Consider the following 19,899-nt stretch of genomic DNA (forward strand, 5'->3'; position numbering starts at 1 on the left):
AATCTGCTGGAAAAGTTCTTGCTTCAGTTTTTTGGGATTGTCATGGAGTAATCATGATTGATTTTTTGGATAAGGGTTGAACAATAACCGGAGATTACTATTCGACATTACTGACCACTCTACGGGAAAAAATTGAAGAGAAAAGACGCCGAAAGCTATCCAAAGGTGTTTTGTTTTTGCAGGACAACCCCACTGCACACAAATCTCATGTTGCCATGCAAAAAATTCGTGATTTAGGGTTTGAATTACTAGAACACCCTCCTTATTCACCAGATTTGGCTGCATCCGACTATCATCTCTTTCCTCAACTGAAAAAAAGTTTCAGAGGTCGTAAATTTTCTTCCAACGAGGAGGTAATGAAAGCTGTGGAGGTCTGGTTAGCAGAGCAAGAAGAAACTTTTTTTTTGAAAGGTCTAGAGACGTTGCAGGTTCGCTGTAATAAATGTATCCAATTAAGAGGAGAATTTGTTGAATAATAAAATATTTTGAATTTAAAATTTTGTTTGGTTCTATAGTAGGCTAAGAATTTTTCAATATATCTTCGTAATATGGCTGTGAAACTGAAGCAATATCAAACGGAAATCCTTTTACCTGGCGTGGGGAAACTGTTTGTCAGCACGCAGATATTACCCAACGTCAATGCTGAATTTCACATCCCTTAGCTGTTCGAATCTCGAATCTCATTGTTCGGGAATTAATTAACGAAATTGGCTGATATTATGTCGTCTATTACAAGCCGCAGTAACATAGGTTAGGTTTTGGTGCGGATAAAGACTGACGCAGCTATAGCTATGCGCTTGCTTCGCAATTTGTAACTTAATCTGGGGACCCTTGAAGGGTAATGGGTCGGTCTGGTGGAAGGGAACCTTCATTATGGGGCTGTATTCCGGATTTTAGCGAGGGGAATCGTTATTTTCGTCGTAATAACTAGTGCGCGGCTGACAAACTACTGATGTTGGGGAATGGCAGAAGCAGGTGCTTGTCTGGTAGAGGGATTTCGTTTGAAAGTTCTGGCGTATATATGCAAAACTAACGATATACACTCGTGTGTGCATCCTCCAACCCTCATTATGTGACTTTTTCAATTTTCCCTCAGTTGCCATTCGCTATCTAGTTTTCACTAGGCAAATTCTCGGTTTAAACCAATGACTTTTCGAATTCTTAACATCCTTTCGATAAAAAAATGCATACAATCCCAAATTATCGTTCCCCTTCTAACCTATCGTATTTCAACGGGCTTCAACCATTATTATCCCTTTGAACTGCACGTGTTAAGGCTGCCAATATCACCCCACATCTTTAACTCACCGTTCACGTCTTGTGGCCTATCCGATACAGCGACCCAGAGATTAAACCCTCATTTAACTTGCATGACACTTTATATGATATAATGCCCGCCCTAATAATTCCGGTTATAGTATGGGAAATCTATTAGGAGTTGGGACCAGCCAGAGCGTTCAGTAATGAATTCTCCGATGTGATACATTATGCAAATTCCGAAGGTTAGTATAATTGTATATCCGAACCGCAAGAATGTAACAGAAGGGGTACAGTTAGGAGTACGAAGGAAAGCTTAAACTTCACAACAATGTACGGGTGGCGAGCTGTATAGACCGACCCTGGTTTGGGGTTGGATTTGTCATTGACCTATGCTATTAATTCGTACATATAACGCAGAAAACGATTCAAATCGCTCTTATATTGTTCCCCTTTTTGTTTTCGAAAGTTAAACTCACCTTTTGTTCGGTTTTCATTCGATACAATAACATACAAGCATAAGGATTCAATAAGGGTTGTAATTCGTTAAGCTTATCTAGTGAACGATATTCTTTTTCCAACAAATTTGACAGCTCGATATTGTATTGTTGTTCAATAATTGACAGTTGTCAGATTTTCTGATTTTAATGTTGGTAGTGATTTGCCAAAATGTCATTTTAATGAGAAGGAGCATTATCGGGCTGTCATTCTTTACAATTTCAAGCTTGGCTTGAGCCTTTGAATCGTGTTTTTTGCTTATATAAGAAGGTTGTACACTGAATTTTGACGTGTTCTACTTTTCTCGAACGACAGTTTTCAAGTCCCTACCCAAAAACGGCTTTTAGGTTAGGTTAGGATAGTTAGGATAGTTTAGGTTAGGTTGTGTTAGGTTACGTTAGGTTTTGGTTAGGTTGAGTTAGGTTTTGGTTAGGTTGAGTTTGGTTTCGTTAGATTTTGGTGAGGTTGAGTTAGGTTACGCTAGGTTTTGGTTAGGTTGAGTTAGGTTACGTTAGGTTTTGGTTAGGTTGAGTTTGGTTACGTTAGGTTTTGGTTAGGTTGAGTTAGGTTACGTTAGGTTTTCGTTAGGTTGAGTTAGGTTACGTTAGGTTTAGGTTAGGTTGAGTTAGGTGACGTTAAGTTTTGGTTAGGTTGAGCTTGGTTAGGTTAGATTGGGTAAGGTTAGGTTAGATGAAAAATTAACCAAAATTAAAGAAACTGTCGGGTTTTGGGACACAAAAGCATCAAAATCATGGCAATGGGATATTTAATTTGATTTCATCACTTTACCCCTCATCAAACATATGATGGTTTTATGCAGAGGTACTAAGATCTTAAAGGTACCTGAAGGAACCAACCTAATGGACATTTCGCAAATACTCGAATGCCAGTTGGATTAGTCCCTTTCTTAGGTGTGAGTTCTTAGTATAAGGCTCTATAAACCACCCTTATATTGCTCCAAACTCAAATTCCCATTCCAAATTATGTATATGCCAAGTTTAATTGCTGAAAACTTCATTTAACTGAGAAATTGGGATAATTTCGAACTCACACTTATATTTTTAACACGTTTTCCTCATGAATCTCCCAACAGCGTGGATTCTATTCTGAATTTTCTACAATTTTACGTACTGTTCATTCACTTGGCCAATAATGAAGAGCGTAGCCTGAAATTCATCCGTGTCAAACTGCCTTTTTAGAGCTCCTCTTGCAATTACAAATTTTCATATAATTTCTCTGCGTTGCTTCGATGTGGAGAAGAGGAACTGTTCCATAATAACCTCACCTATAAAAGAGTCCAATTAACATTAATTCATCTGCTGTTTGTAGCAGTGTCACCTTTAATTCACTCCAAAATCCCACAACATTTATTTGATCACCGCCGGTTGCAAAATGGCGAAGGAGCCGGTCCATCGCTCCCCGACAAAACATCGCAATTTCCGCTCTGGGGCCCGGAGGAAGGCTCTTTTTCAACGTCCGGAACCATCGCCCAATGGCGCGGCGAATCCAGTTGGATAAGAGTCGCCAGATAGCCATCTAGAAAGTGGCAGATCAGTCTGGCGTCCATATTCGGCAACTCCTTGGAATCGATCCAAGCCCCGTTCCTATTCTCCCTGACCCCATGCCGACAGACTGCGAACAAATCGATTGAAACCGTTCCGTGTGTGGAATACGAGATAGCGGTTGCGCTATTTCGATAGTTTTTGAAACGCCAATGAACGATTATTGTCGATACGGATTTAATTTATGTGATGAGCGGGCGGAAAACAGGACTATAGTAATTACCGACGGTTTTATATTTATCATTCGGGGAGGTTTGGGTATGGTCATGGATGTGGAAAATACCATATTGTTCAATGAACATGATTTGATACTTATATCCCACTGTATGATGTGGGAAATGTACTTGAGTGCCAACTATTTTTAATTTTTCCACTATTTCGACTAGTGGTTGATCTAGTACTTTATACAGTTCAATAGTGTAGGTATAAAGTCAATTATAAGGTTTTTCTGGAAGCAATATCATCCTTTACTTTTAGTAGAATTGATTAACACGGCAAGTTTATAAAAACGCAAAATGGCGAATGCGCTCATGAAAATTAAAAAGCAAAATTGCACTTGTTAGAAGGTAGGTACTTAGGTACACTAGGATGGAAAATTAAACAAACTGATTTATAAGTGCCATTTCGAACCTGATCATGATAATTGCACTCATGAATAAATAATGGCTCAGCAATTTCTATAACAAGTAGATTTTATCTAGAGAAACATACTACATTACATATACATTTATTTTACATTTATTTATTTTAGCAGTCGGTTGGCCATAAAATAGTTTTCTCAAGTTTTTGTAACTAGAACGGAGTAAGGTTGGCACTCATGAACTGTCGTTAATGTCATAACTCCGTTGCCACAACTTATATCAAAATAAATATTACGAAAATGCCGAAAACTTTAGAATATAGAATAATATTCTATGTTCTAAGGCCGAAAGTGATTGAAAAAGAAGACAGGGTTTCAGGAAGTGCTATTTAGAATTCAGGTCCGCTCATTCAAATAGTTTAACCCTGATATTCTAAAATCCACAATACGTCAGACGGTAGCGAACATATTCAATGTAAGAGAATTTATATAATGTTTCATCGGAATCTGAACGACTTATATTTCAGCTGAATATTTCCACAATCAGAAAGATTGTGAATGAAGAGGATGACAAAGAATTTCCTTATATTGGGAGACCCAAAAAAGTGGTGGCATTTGAGAATTTTATGTTTGAGTGAATTACTGCGAAAAGTTTACTACAGGATTTTCGATGAATGTCATCGTAGAATAAGTTCCCGAAAATTGATTTTTCTATTTTTCATTTGACTTGTCCTATTCATTTTAAATGTCTTAAGGTACCAATAAATACCTAATTATTATTATTATATCAATGTTTCAAGATGAGCAGCCATATATACGCGCCAGTTGTCCTGTTAATTGTTTATTCATGTGAAATTTTTCTTCAAGGGTGAAGTTCATCTTGATTGAAACTTCCTTTAATTCCTTTCACTTATATTGATGCAAGATGATTTTTGTTGAAGAATTTAACATTCTTGTAATTATCTGTTGATTCCTTCGGGAGATACCCATTCCCAACCACTGCAACATATGCATTTCATCTTCGGGTTAATATTTTTGAAATCAACAACTGATGTAACGTGTTCAAACTTTAGCCAAAGAAGATAACGAACATTAACTCTCCTAAAGCTAGTGCATATTATGATAATATTATACTGATCTCTTGTATTTTCCATGCAAATAACTGGATTTGGTATGCCTTCAATCAGTTTGTATAAACTTCAATTATGTTCGTCACATATTTTCCGAAGAGATTCGGCATTGTGATAAGATACTTAATAACAGAAACTTTTACGTAGAACGGACAACATAGCGTTGATTTAAAACCCAAAAATATTTTGACAAGCTGTCAAATTTCCATGGTCAACCGACTGCTAAAATAAAAGTGAATGGAGTATACTAAAGGTGTCTTGAAATTAATGCAACAAAATTTGGTCACAGACGAAATTCAGTGGGCCTTCTGGCAAATGTCAAGAATAGGTGTCTGTTAATTTTGTATCGAGAATGTGGGACAAAATTTTGCACCATTAATTTAGGGATCACCTGTACAACTCACAGAAAGTACGTTGAAATACAGGGATATTTCAACAGTACATTCTTGTGGTCAAAAGAAACACTATTTTCCTTTACCATTTTTTCCGAATCAGCTAGATTTGAAAAATACAGGCTATTGAAAAACCATACAAAAAATATTTTTAGCTCTATCTCCCAAACGGTTCTATCGAATGAAATGAATTTCGAAATATAGTTTTTCATTCATTTGATGAATCTTTTTCGAAAACAGGATATCACCGACGTCTCCCAGTTTTCTCATTTTGACCATTAGGTACCATAAAAATACCGAAAATTCAAAGAACCCAACTCTTGAAACTAAGTTGGATGCTATCTAATGAATATTTGAAGGTTTTGTAAAATAAAAGTATTATGCATATTTTCTCATATAATCCGCCATTTTCTAGTAATATGATGTTCAGAAATTGGAAAAGTATCTGTGAAATTTAAAAAAATTGGGTACTTTGGCTGAATACAACTCTGTTTAAAAGATCCATAGATGTGTAGTGTCACAGATTAAGCAAGTTTTTCTGTAGGTCATTTATGAAAACTTAAAATGGCTATATCATTTTAGATAGGTATGTAGTCGACTGTTCTGACTGCAACCCAAATAACCTAAATCCAAATATATCATTTTATCAGGGCTGAATCCGAAAAAATTGATGGGAAAAAAGTGTTTCTTTTGACCTCAAGAATCTGCTGTTGAAATATGTGTACAAGTCAAAGACTCACTCTGTATAACGTTTCACATTGATTTACCATTTCGATACTATCTTTTACAAATCATTCCCTCAGTTTTTCTCTTCTCTTCAGGTTGAATGAAAAATTTCATCACCTAAGTGAGTTTAAACCCGCGATCTAGAAGCCATTCACTGTACAAATACCGTAATTTGAAATTCAAACTCATTACCAGAGAAGCAATTGAGTTAAAGCAGTTGAAATAATTGTATTGAAAAACAATGGGGTGATATATATTCCAACTTCAGCGTCTGCCTTTGAGGGAAGCTTTCCTAGATAAAGTTTGGTAAGGAAACAAAATATCATTAAAGATACATTATGCAAATATGCAATATCGATTACCGTACGAAATATTCATGTGTAGCCTGGCTGTATCTAATAGAAAAACTTATACATGAGGGAAAACTTTATGCAGTTACTGTTACAAAATGAAAAAGCACTCACAAGAAGGACTGTTTTTCGCAGAATACAAAAGGGCGCATTGAAAATTTGATATAGCCATTAGGGATGTTTCTATACTCAAAATTTGAAGGTACAGTATTCACTAAACGTCGACTGGATAAAAAAAAACATGGATGTTGAGGAATATATGGAAAATATTGAAAAAAAGGCAAATATCAAATCAGTCTCATCATATCAATCGATTTGATAAATATTTGCATACATTCCATCATTTCATAATCGAAGGATTTCATAGAGTCATCAACAATAACCTAATGATAATACACACTCGAAGGTAAAAAACAACAAACTGATTTCATCCATGTTTAATCGAAACAAGCGAATGTTTTTGAGTGAACGAGGCGTGAATGATTGTTGTTCATCAAAATAACTCTCCCAGAATGAATAATTCATTCAATTAGCATGGGGGATTAAACCCGAGTAGATGATGAAGGCTATAAGAACGAATTAGAATATAGCGTTGTGAATACATCCGATATTCAGGTTCATTGTTGAAACAATGGACTTTTCAAAGAGTACGATACTTTTCAAGTTTTAAGTAAAACATAAAAAAGGGTTAGTCTTACCGAACCAATCAAATAACGTCTAGTTGCATGCATATACTAGGATATATTGAAAAATTCTTAACCTACTATAGAACCGAACAAAATTTCAATGTCAAAATATTTTATTACTCAACATATTGTCCTCTTAATTGGATACATTTATAACAGCAAACTTGCAACGTATCAACACCTTTCAAAAAAAAATGTTTCTTCTTGCTCTGCAAATCAGACCTCCACAGTTTTTCTTACCTCCTCGTTGGAAGAAAATTTACGACCTTTTAAACTTTTTTTCAGTTGAGGAAAGAGATGATCGTCGGATGCAGCCAAATCTGGTGAATAAAGGAGATGTTCTAGTAATTCAAAGCCTAAATCACGATTTTTTTTGCATGGGAACATGAGATTTGTGTGCAGGGGCGTTGTCCTGCAAGAACAAAACACCTTTGGATAGCTTTCCGCGTCTTTTCTCTTAAATTTTTTACCGTAGAGTTGTCTGTAATGTCGAATAGTAATCTCCGGTTACTGTTCTACCCTTATCCAAAAAATCAATCATGATTACTCCATGGCAATCCCAAAAAACTGAAGCAAGAACTTTTCCAGCAGATTTTTAGACACGAAACTTCTTTGGTCTTGGAGAACCAGAGTGTCGCTATTCCATCGATTGTTGCTTTGTTTCTGGATCGTAGAAATGTACCCAAGTCTCATCCATAGTAACAAATCGGTTTGAGAAGTCTACATCGTTTTAAAATCGAGCACAGGTCGAACGCGATGCTTCTACCCTTGCACGCTCTTGGTCAACATTCAAACATTTGGGGATTCATTTTGCAGCTATTTTTCTCATGTCCAAATTGACGTGAACTATATGATGAACGCGTTCGTATGAAATATTCAGTGCTTCAGATATACGTTTCAGCCCAATTCGACGGTCTGATAAAATCATGTCATGAACTGCATCGATATTTTCGGGGACTGACACAGAAACTGGCCTTCCCGATCGGTCATCATCTTCAATGGAAAATTTACCTCTTTTGAAGCTTGCAGTCCAATTTTTCACGGTCGCATACGAAGGACATTGATCACCAAGGATATCAAGCATATCTTCGTGAATCCGCTTACCTCTTAAACCCTTTTAAATACAGGTACTTGATGCTGGCTCCATACTCCAATTTTTCGATTGTCACAATTTCGGTGGACATCTTCTTTCTTTTAATTTATTGCGTAACTCTGGTTTACCTTTTCGACCTCAAACTCCACACCATATATCTATTATATAATAGATATATGCTCCACACTGACACTTCTAATGAGTTATTGTTCGGTGCTATGGTAACGCAATATTTTTTCTATGCATGGAGCTGGTCTAGGCTACTAGACTGGATATCAATACATCCTCGTAAGAGGAAGTGTATTGAAATGATAAACTTTTTCTTCCAGTTGAATATTATATTCACCCTCCCAGCATCCAAAATTCACCGATGATCATCTACATCCGCAAGAGCGAAAGCGTTTTCCCTTCCCAAGGCCAATCGATACCTCCAGGAATTAACTTTTCATCAGAAATAAAAAAACATACTTATCGACAGGAAAGATCTCCCCGTCTACCACTTCCACGCGTTTCCTGATGAAATTGTAGGGAGCCTACGCTACCTGGCTTCGGAGCCCATCCTCAATGCCCTTATATCTTCTGAATAAATTATAAGTATGAGATGGGAAGAAGTGAAATATGCCTACACGGCTAGCATCGCATAGATTCTCCGGAAAGCGCCCTGAATAGGAAAAATTCTACGCGGTACGGGGGAATGAAAATTGTATTGATTCCTTTCCGGTAGATTTATTCAAGGCGATTCGAGGGAGGTGGATTTTTGAAGGCTCATTATGGCGAAACGACTTCTGGAGTTGTTGACTTTCGTATCCCCGAAAGGAATTTGATTTATTGCAGCGTTAAAGACAAGTAAAAAGCTCCAATTTTCGAGCGGTATTTTATCGTGAACACAAGATTGCTTTCCTGACAATTTCATTGTGGAAATAAACATGCAGTTCTCAATTTTCATTGGCTCGTCTAGATAAGTTGTATTCTGTTTACACAAATGATATTACTGCATTTTCTATTTCATATTTTAAATACATACACGGCTTGAAAATATATAAAATACAGTTTTAGCAGAGGTTAGCGTAACACCAAACAATTTTGTATATAATACAAGAACTCTGAGGGAAAAACCTCTCATATATTTTTAATAGAAGCTCAGATAGGTTCCCTAGAATTTTCTGGAGTTTTTTTTTGCTTTTGAAATCATACAAGACTGTTGTAGTGTCAGTTTAAGTATCCCTAGATTGGAAGAAACTTCAAAATCATTCATCTACGTATAGAACGTCCCTCATATCTGCAGACATGTTACTGTCATGAAGTCTGAACAAATTTCCCTCTCCAATTTGATCGTTTTAGATTCGGAATATGCGGTAGTCACCCCAACTTAACAAATTTCTCATCGAGCTCGTTGGGGCAGCTCCATAATGTATTGAATTAAACTTAATTCCATACAATTAACTTACTTTCAGAGCGACAATTTGCATTTCGCCTCCGGTGGTCTTCCTTTTGTACTTCATTGGTTTTCGACATCTGAATCGCTAAGTAGGTCGTGGTTATTTGCACACAAAATAACTACTGTCGAATAGTAATGGTCGACATATCGCCTCGGGCAATCTAGAAAGCCCTGCGAAACTCTGTTCACGCAAACTAAGCCTTAAACAACCAGAAACCGTTCTTGGGAACTCACATGATCTTTTCTTGAAAGAAAGGTCGGGAGTTCAGGGTCAGTCGAAGGAATTCACTTTGATCTATGTTAGGGAAACTTGCTGAAAGGGCAATGAAAAAGTAGTATTATATGTATATGCACCACAGAAAGTTTTCAATGAGGCTTCATTTGAACTACGTCAAACCACTTCCCATTACCGTAGATTCAAGTAAGACTCTGTTTCCGCGGATATTAATCCTCCAGTTTGCCTTTCGATAAATATTTGTTCAACCAACGATTTCGTCAAACTCGAGTTCTACAGATTTAATTAAATTCATGCAAATACGCCATTTAATTTGGTTATGTATGAAATTGGTTTCTTGAATACTGATAGTACTTTTGGCATAGATACTCTGCTATTTTCACTTCTGTTTCTGTATGTTCATAAATTTGATAAACTAAAAACAGGAAAATCATTTGTGGATTTATCTGGAGCATATTATACATTATGGTTTGATTTTCAAAATCAAAGAAAGATGGTGTGGAAAGATGGTTCGCTTACTAGGAAACATGTTGTGAGAATGAAGATTTCGTGTTTTTGTTGATGATAATAGTAGTAATTTCAAAACTTTGAATAATGCTCTTACCCAAGGTTCAGTTTCAATTTATATCTGTGTGATATCCCTACTACTTTTTCGTAGAAATTTATATACTTACAATGATGATATTGTCCTCGCATTCTGTCATTCTAATTTTAGATGTATAGAGAATAACCTATCTACAGATTTAGAAATTTTGAGGAATTACTTTTTCGAGTGGCGTTTGCGCCCTAGGTTTCGTGTTTCCATTTGAATAATCATCAAAGATATAGAAAATTGAGCGAAGTTTTCGGTAATTTTTCTTTGGAACATAACAATTCAAAATATATAGGAGTTGAGCTAGATTTCTTGCTGAAATTCAAAGCGCATTTGGAAGATTTGCTTCTGAATTTGAAAACAAGGAATAATATCCTGCAGAAACTTCATGGATACAGGTACTTGATGATGGCTCGATACTCCAATTTTTCGATTTTCACAATTTCGTTGGACATCTTCTTTCTTTTAATATATTGCGTAACTCTGGTTTACTTTTTAACCTCAAACTTCACACTGACACTTCTGATGAGTTTTTGTTCGTTGCTATGGTTGCGCAATATTTTTTTTTATGTATGGAACTGGTCTAGGCTAACTAGATATCAATACATCTTCGTACACTCTACTGAAAAACGTCAGATGCTATAACTGACTGAATTATTAATTGTAGTTCCAAACATTCAGTTCATCTTGTTATAAAAAGACGTACCTATACGTCTGCTCAGACTAGTTAAATATCTACCAACGTTTCCCCCTAAATATTTGAGGCTTCATCAGGGTTCATAATTTGAAAAGAAAAAATTTCATTGTCAACAAATTTCAGTGGAGTTCACCTTAAGAAAATCTTCTTCTTTTCTTTCATTTTCACTTCGACGTCGATTGAAAGGACATAACGATATCCGATCACTCATTCTTTCTGACAGAACCATCTGATATCGGTCTTTCATCGGGTCCGATGGAGGAAATTCGGTAAAATCTAATCTAATTTATCCTGCCGATTTCATCTCTTTATATACGGTTTGAAAGCGGGTCCTGGGTTAGATTACGTACGCCAGTTGGGCCTTCCCTTATCTGGGTAACAAATCGATGTGTTTAATGGTCTTTCCGACCCCGACTCGGGCTAGAAATACGGGGGAGATTTCATTCACTAATCAGCCCCGTTTTTTCACCGAGATTAGTGAGAAAAGTGCTGAAGACAGACGTCGGAAAACTTCTTCATCTACTCCGCCACCGGCTTAGGTTTTTAAAATCTCCCCGGGGGGAGAAATTTGCCCCAAAAGTGACGTTCTGATATTCAATCTGATTACTGAAATGGAAAAACATTATATCAGTTCTCTTGAGGTGAAATCATGGTGGAAAAAATCTTGTCGATATAATTCTATACTGCATTCATATTTATTTTAGCAGTCGGTTGGCCATGAAATAATTTTCTCAAGTTTTTGTAACTAGAACGGAGTAAGGTTGGCACTCATGAAATGTCGTTTGTCATAACGCCGTTGCCACAACTAATATCAATTTTCATTACGAAAATGCCGAAAGTGATTGAAAAAAGAGACAGGGTTCATGAAGTGCTATTTAGAATTCAGGTCCGCTCATTCAAATAGTTATACCCTGATGTTCTAAAATCCACAATACGTCAGACGGTAGCGAAAATATTAAATGTAAGAAAATTCATATATCTAATGTTTCATCTGAATCTAAACGACTCATATTTCAGCTGAATATTTCAACAATCAGAAAGATTGTGAATGAAGAGGATGACAAAGAATTTCCTTCTATTGGGAGACCCAAAAAAGTGGTGGCATTTGAGAATTTTATGTTTGAGTGAATTAATGCGAAAAGTTTACTACAGGATTTTCGATGAATGTCATCGTATAATAAGTTCCCGAAAATTGATTTTTCTATTCTTCATTTGACTTATCCTATACATTGTTAATGTCTCAAGGTACCAATAAATACCTAATTATTATTATTATATCAATGCATTAAGATGAACAGCCACAAATACGCGCCAATTGTCCTGTTAATTGTTTATTCATGTGAAATTTTTGTTCAAAGGTGAAGTTCATCTTGATTGAAACTTCCTTTAATTCCTTTTACTTTTATTGATGCAAGATGATTTTTGTTGAATAATTCAACATTCTTGTAATTATCTGTTAATTCCTTCGGGAGATACCCATTCCCAACAACTGCATCATATACATTTCATCTTCGGGTTAATATTTTTGAAATCTACAACTGATGTAACGTATTCAAACTTTAGCCAAAGAAGATAACGAACATTAACTCTCCTCAAGCTAGTGCATATTATGATATTATACTGATCTCTTGTATTTTCCATGCAAATAACTGGATTTGGTATGCCTTCAATCAGTTTGTATAAACTTCAATTAAGTTCGTCACATATTTTCCGAAGAGATTCGACATTGTGATAAAATACGTAATAACAGAAACTTTTACGTTGAACGGGCAACATAGCGTTGATTTAAAACCCAAAAATGTTTTGACAAGCGTCATAACCCCACATTTTCGTACTAGACAGAGTGAAATGTGTCAAATTTCCATGGCCAGCCGACTGCTAAAATAAAAGTGAATGGAGTATAGGACTATATCTCTCCGATACCTTGTCTGGGAAAATGATGAGACGTTCTCTCTGAGTCTTGATCGTGTGTTGTGTACCGCCTCCTTAAATTATGACGCAAAGAAATAAAGTTAGGGGCTCGAAAAACTCATCAGTCTGAATGAAACTTTCTACCAATTTCCTCGCGACAAACACCCCTTGGAATTAGGCAGGGAAATATACGCCATTTAATGGACTGCAGGATCTTATTATCCGCGTTTTCATGGAAGGAAACGAATTTTATTGAGTTTTCTCGCGAACGACTGCGCGTCATGATGGGCTGAACATGATTATTAAATTTGTGCAAGTACCCCCTCCCCCAAACGCCCGAAATAAATTCGCCCCATTCGCTAAAACCTGGGTAGGTCCCATCTCGCTAACGACTCACCGAGAATTGTAATTTAGAGCATGAGGTTCTTGATAAATAGAACAATACGTTCGTAGTTTCCATTTCGGAGCTTACTCGGAGGATTTCGAAAGAGCAGGTTTAATAGATATTCAAATATGTAGGGAAATCAGTTGTGGAATCCAACTGCTAAAGAGCACCAAGAAAATCGTGCACAAAGCTGATCTTTTCGAGATTAAACGAAATGAGTAAAAAGTGGGAATTCAGCTGAAAATCACATAATTTTTGGATTGGGTGAGAGCTTAATGGCTTTACGATTATGAGGGTTTTTCTACGTCATTGCTTCTCTTGGCATGAGTCCATACTGTCAACAATTGGAAATCATTAAGGACCTGGCTATGGTGCAGTAATATGACCCAGTTCTACATGAAATTTCGTACAACCACTCACGAAACGACTGGTGCAATGAAACTTGAGTTTTTCCTCGTAGGTGAAGAATTCAAACGACAGAGAGATATGGCACGAAGTCTTTATTTCACGACGTTATTCTGAAATGAACAACTTTGAGCCGTGGTACAATGTCCCTGACATCGTGTGTATGAAAAATGGAAATATATGTTTTCCTTTCGTGGTAGGAAAATTCTTGCCAAATGAAAGGTGTTAGGAACAGCGAAAACTATGTTCCAATTACCTTTCAACACAAACATTTCTCGATGATTAGTTAGCCTAGATCCGTTCCATGAATAAAAAAATATTGCGTTACCATAGCAACGAACAATAACTCATTAGAAGTGTCAGTGTGAAGTTTGAGGTAAAAAAAGTAAACCAGAGTTACAATAAATTAAAAGAAAGAAGAAGAAAGAAAGATTGCAGTATCAAGTCATAATCAAGTTCCTGTATTTAAAAGGGTTAAGAGGTAAGCAGATTAACGAAGATATGCTTGATACCCTTGGTGATCAATGTCCTTCGTATGGGACCGTGAAAAATTGGACTGCAAGCTTCAAAATAAGTAAATTTTCCATTGAAGATTATGACCGATCGGGAAGGCCAGTTTCTGTGTCTGAAAATATCGATGCAGTTCATGACATGATTTTATCAGACCATCGAATTGGGCTAAAACGGATATCTGAAGCACTGAATATTTCATACGAACGCGTTCATCATATAGTTCACGTCAATTTGGACATCAGAAAAATTGCTGCAAAATAGATCTCCAAATTTTTGAATGTTGACCAAAAGCGTGCAAGGGGTAGAAGCATCGCGTTCGATCTGTGCTCGATTTGAAAACGATGTAGACTTCTTAAACCGAATTGTTGCTACGGATGAGACTTAGGTACATTTCTACGATCCAGAAACAAAGCAACAATCGATGGAATGGCGACACTCTGATTCTCCAAGACCTAAGAAATTTTGTGTCAAAAAATCTGCTGGAAAAGTTCATGTTTCAGTTTTTTGGGATTGCCTTGGAGTAATCATGATTGATTTTTTGGATGAGGGTAGAACAATAACCGTAGATTACTATTTGACATTACTAACCACTTTACGGGAAAAAAATCAAAGAGATAAGAAGCGGAAGGCTATCCAAAGATGTTTTGTTTTTGCAGGACAACACCCCTGCACACAAATCTCATGTTGCCATGCAAAAATTCGTGATTTAAGGTTCGAATTACTAGAACAACCCCCTTATTCACCAGATTTGGCTCCATCCGACTGTCATCTCTTTCCTCAACTGAAAAAAAAGTTTAAAAGGTCGTAAATTTTCTTCCAACGAGGAGGTAATAAAAGCTGTGGAGGTCTGGTTTGCAGAGCAAGACGAAACATTTTTTTTGAAAGGTCTAGAGACGTTGCAGGTTGGCTGTAATAAATGTATCTAATTAAGAGAAAAATTGCTTGAGTAATGAAATATTTTGACATTGAAATTTTGTTTGGTTCTATAGTGGGCGTAGGATTGTTTAATATATCCTCGTATATTAAAGATACCAGAAATACCAGAATGGTCCACACTATCCCCCTACAAGGTAAATTGATAATTTTTCCTCAAAAACAGTTACTTTGAGCAAGAAATTACATGAGGCCTTATTTATTAGAATTGAATCAATAATTCAATTCAATGGTATAATATGAAAAGAATAAAAATTGCAAATTCAAGCAGAGAGAATTTAGCTTCCTCATAGTAGAAGAATTTCCAAAATCAGTAGTTTCAGAGATCAATACATTGAATACAAACTTTACCCTTTTATAATAATAGAAGGAACATATTGTACCCTTATTCCTGGAATGATTTGGCTTCATTAAACTCAAAAACTCAAACATTCTTGTGAAATATTATAATTGTAAATATAGATACATGTGAGGAATAAATAATTAAAACATTGTGTTGCATTAAGGAGTTCATTCAATTAGATATTAAAGAACGTTCATTGTTTGTTTGGTTTCTCAACTGTATTAATTTTGACCGGTTTCACCGTAGAATAGTAAAACCCATGACAATCTGCACATTTCACTCTTTCCTTGGTTACCTGATCCTTCAGTCTATTCTCCATCTTCTTCTTTTTATCCTTGTATAAGAGCATCTGCTCAGTCATCAGTTTCGCGAAGTACGTCTTCAGCTCTTCCAACCCTGCCTTTGTCAGATTTCCACCCTCGTAGTAGGTATCGCAAACGAACTTCATGAAATACCTCAGTCGGTCATCCTCATTGAACTCCATCTCCTTGACGTAGCCGAATACGGCTTTGAAAAGCGAGGTTTCTATGGCGTCTGAGCTCTCGAAAATTGTCTCAATCTTCTTGGCTTCCTCGAAAATGAACCCAGCGATCGTGTTTATGAGTTGCAACGATTTTTCTTCTGAATTTGGAAACAGCTCGTTTAAAGCCTTCAGTAGATGTTCGTCTTTTAGCAGGTACTCACTGACGAACCCTCTGATCAAGCCAAGTATAGGTCCGGCTATACAGCTCAAAGAACCTGTCATTCCAACGAAATAATTGCTTATTTTCGATACGCCTCCACCTTCCAATCCCAACGCCACGAAGGTGTTCTTGATGTTATCCTTTATGTCGCAGATGTTGCTAGGCGTGACAGTCTCAGAGGTCCTTGAGATGGAAAAGAAGTTCTCCATTGTCCCGTCCGGTAAACTGCTGACGTCGTTTATGTCGATTTGAACGTCGTTGAATCTCAGCATACCGTCTGTTTTGGATGGGCATGATATTCCCAAATCTTCAAAATCTCTATCGGATCCCGATAAGATTTCCAAGAGTTGATCTTTGTCGATGATTCTCCTCATAGTAGCTATCACTTCTGCGTTGCCTCTTTGGACGTCACCGTTGTTTTTCCTTATGGCTTCATGTCTGAGCCTCTCGAAGGCTTTCCTGCAAAAAAGGCACATAAGGAGAAGCAGAAAAACCATCCCAAAAGGTCAATTCCCAACTAGTTCGAAAGTTTACTGATTCTTCAATATGGGTTCTTCTAGTCCAAGATAATACTGAACTCTCATTGGCAGCTATCAATTAATTTTCTTTCATTGTGCCAATGAATTGATCTTCAGGAAACATTGATAAATGAGGCTGTGACAACCATCGTATCTTCCACGTCTGATTCTCAGAATTTTCGTTTGATATTCATATCTTACCTGCACCTGTTGTGCTTCAGACTTTCGTGTATATCCTTCAGGACTCTATTTTGAGTTTCTTCCACCAGAGCGCTGGCTGACTTGAAATTATAAACGGCATGTCCGAAAAATAGTATGGATGAACTCAGTTGAACTAACGTCAATAACGATGGGGGCTTTCCCTCTTTCATCCAAGGCTCCAGTGCATTGTATCCAGAGTTGAGTATGGCCAATCCACTTGTTCCAATATTGGCTGCAGCTATGGCGTTGACAATAATTGACGTTTCCTATAATGATCAAAAGAAATCAATGTTCAAACGTTGCGAAAAAAAAATGAACCCCAGAAGAGACCCTTGTGGAACACCATTCTTATATCAAGTTTCCACAAAATGTGGGGGTTATTTGTGGTTGTCCTAATGTTCGTTATTTGGCAACATCGATTTTCAATCTGGATACTCACCCTACCAATATTCACGCCTTGAGAAGCTAACTGGGACACTGCAACGTTAGCTCCAGCTCCTATAAAACCCATAGCCCCTGCTATGATGTTGATGTAAGCTGCTCGAGCTGCTGAGTTCGAAAAACAGATACTCTGGAAGTGAAATATTTTAATCAGCTGAAATTTCAACCTCTGCCTCGTTTCACCTCTTTATGGCGATGTTTGTCGTAGAGGGATCCCAAACTCCGACCAATGGAATAAATTCCAACACCAATTCCTGCCACTCCAGCTCCAATTAAAGCGACAGGTCCAACCACGGTCACAGCAGGAATGCTGGCAGCGATTGCTACTCCAGCTGATGCTAAGCCTGTGGATCACAAGAAAACAATTGCAACAACTGATTTAAAAGGTATCGAGTCGTATAGAAACTCACCGACTCCAGTAGATGCTACATCTGTCCCAACCAAGACTTTAGCACTCAAATTGCACGCAGGTGACATCATGGTATCCAAGATGACATTTCCATTTTCATCCCCCGTATATCTGCCGTCTTTGGGGTAGACCATGGTGCATTGCGGCAGGGTGTTTCTGTACAAATATTCCTCCCAGCTCGTGTAGACCCTCCCAAGGTGATCGACGACAACTCGACATGATGTGGGGCTATATTTACACTTCCTGAGTACGAATACAGGCAAGGGTTGTACATCGGTCTTCGGATCGTAATCTTTATATTTAGCTGCCCTCCTTTGCTTCTCATAGTCTGAGGGTTCGGTGCAGTTGTATACGAAGGATACCACCACCCGGTTCTTGTGTTTGGAAAATTCGTCTGAAAAGCAGTGTATCTATAAGTTTCTCTAAAATATAAACAAGAACTTTCTCTTACTAGTTTCATTCAGAATTACATCGGAAAGTTTATCGATTGTTGCATTTTGGTTTGAATCGTAGCCTTCCTCATTGCTGGGGTGGCCATACAGGGCGTAACCAATCTTTTTTTTCAAGCTGTCTAATTCATCACTCTCGAAGTTATCATAATCTCTATTGCCGAGCAGGTTGAACATCAACTGTTGATATTCTCGAGAACTGTAATTGTTTAAATGGAAAAGTATATTTCTCTAACATAATATTACAATTCAACAAAGAATATAAGTTTAAAACAACCTAACCATGCAAACATTAAGTTTGATACAAAAAAAAACTACATTAACCAAATTATTTAATTGAAAAACACAAATTGCTGTACAAAGTTTCATTTTCAGAGCACCATTCTGAATTACATATTAGTAAAAAAATCCTAAATGAATACTGGAAAAGATTTAGAAAATCCGATACTGAATTAATCATGTGAAAAACCACAGGGAAATCATTTTAGACTTCAGATTGACATATAAATGAGATGAGATCTCTCATATATATTGTTTTCAAATTCATAGGATTGATTTCAATTTATACTCACTCCATTTATAAAAAATAACACAAACATATACAAGACAAAACAACACAAAAATAAATAAAAGACGAATACACTTCAGCCACTTGATATCGACTGGACCTGACAGAGATATAATTGGTATAAACATTTTTTTTCATTCAATATGTTTTCAATATTTCGTCCCATCATTTCAGTGACGATAAAATGAAATGTGAAATTATTTTCGTGATTGAAAGAAATTATTGCAATAAGAGAAATAACAAAGTGTTATTTCAAAGAACATCTGGTCGTTTTTGATTGAATCAAGCCTAAATCGCTGATAGTATTACATAAAAAATTACGCTTTTTAAAAGAGAAAGAAACGTATTAGTCCGCCGGTAAAATGGGCCATTTTTCCATCATCAAAAAGAAGAGTTCGGCGCACAGAGGACCGGTAATTCCACGAAAAAGGGAAAATTAGATTTCTGCCGCAGGTTAATGCCGACAAGCGGGATCGGGATGAATAGGGAATTGTGAAAAAATTTCCATAGGATGACATACAGTTGATGGCGAATTCCAGAGATTAATCAGGGGAAAGTGGGGTGGATGTGAAGTCGCTTCTGTTTCCCATTTTCTTCCCGCTCATTGTGGGGTTGAATGGATTAAATCGAACGCGTTCATTGTTTCAGGGATATCATTTCGATAGTCGACGGAATATTGGTGGCCTTTCAGCAGAATCTTCCGTTTATCGATGAGGTTTCCGGATATTTCAATAAGGATTTTTATATATACTGAGTTGAACTATTGCATTTAGCAGTGGTACGAAATTTTTAGTGATTGTAGAGCACAATGCTTGATTTTTGGAGTAAAAAAAGAACAAAATGACTTATTTCCACCTCTGTCTGAAAATTGGGTGTCCTACTACTGTCCTAGGATATGGAGTGC

At 36.8% G+C, this 19,899-nt stretch overlaps 2 protein-coding genes across 2 annotated transcripts in view; one reads left to right on the plus strand and one right to left on the minus strand.

Moving 5' to 3' along the window:
* The window catches only part of LOC123315035 (proteoglycan Cow), a 60,894-nt gene that overhangs the window by 13,389 nt on the left and 27,606 nt on the right, over positions 1-19,899 (plus strand). The gene's annotated exons all lie outside the window — the stretch shown is intronic.
* On the minus strand, positions 15,815-19,190 carry LOC123315033. The gene is made up of 7 exons (XM_044900571.1): positions 19,000-19,190; positions 18,430-18,626; positions 17,980-18,372; positions 17,753-17,913; positions 17,568-17,699; positions 17,129-17,394; positions 15,815-16,868 (listed from the first exon to the last, which is right to left on the minus strand). Exons 1-7 carry the CDS (start codon positions 19,002-19,004, stop codon positions 15,920-15,922), a joined length of 2,103 nt encoding a protein of 700 aa, XP_044756506.1. The 5' UTR covers positions 19,005-19,190; the 3' UTR covers positions 15,815-15,919.

Source organism: Coccinella septempunctata, chromosome 6, assembly GCF_907165205.1.
Source record: "Coccinella septempunctata chromosome 6, icCocSept1.1, whole genome shotgun sequence".
In the NCBI taxonomy this organism is placed as follows: domain Eukaryota; kingdom Metazoa; phylum Arthropoda; class Insecta; order Coleoptera; family Coccinellidae; genus Coccinella; species Coccinella septempunctata.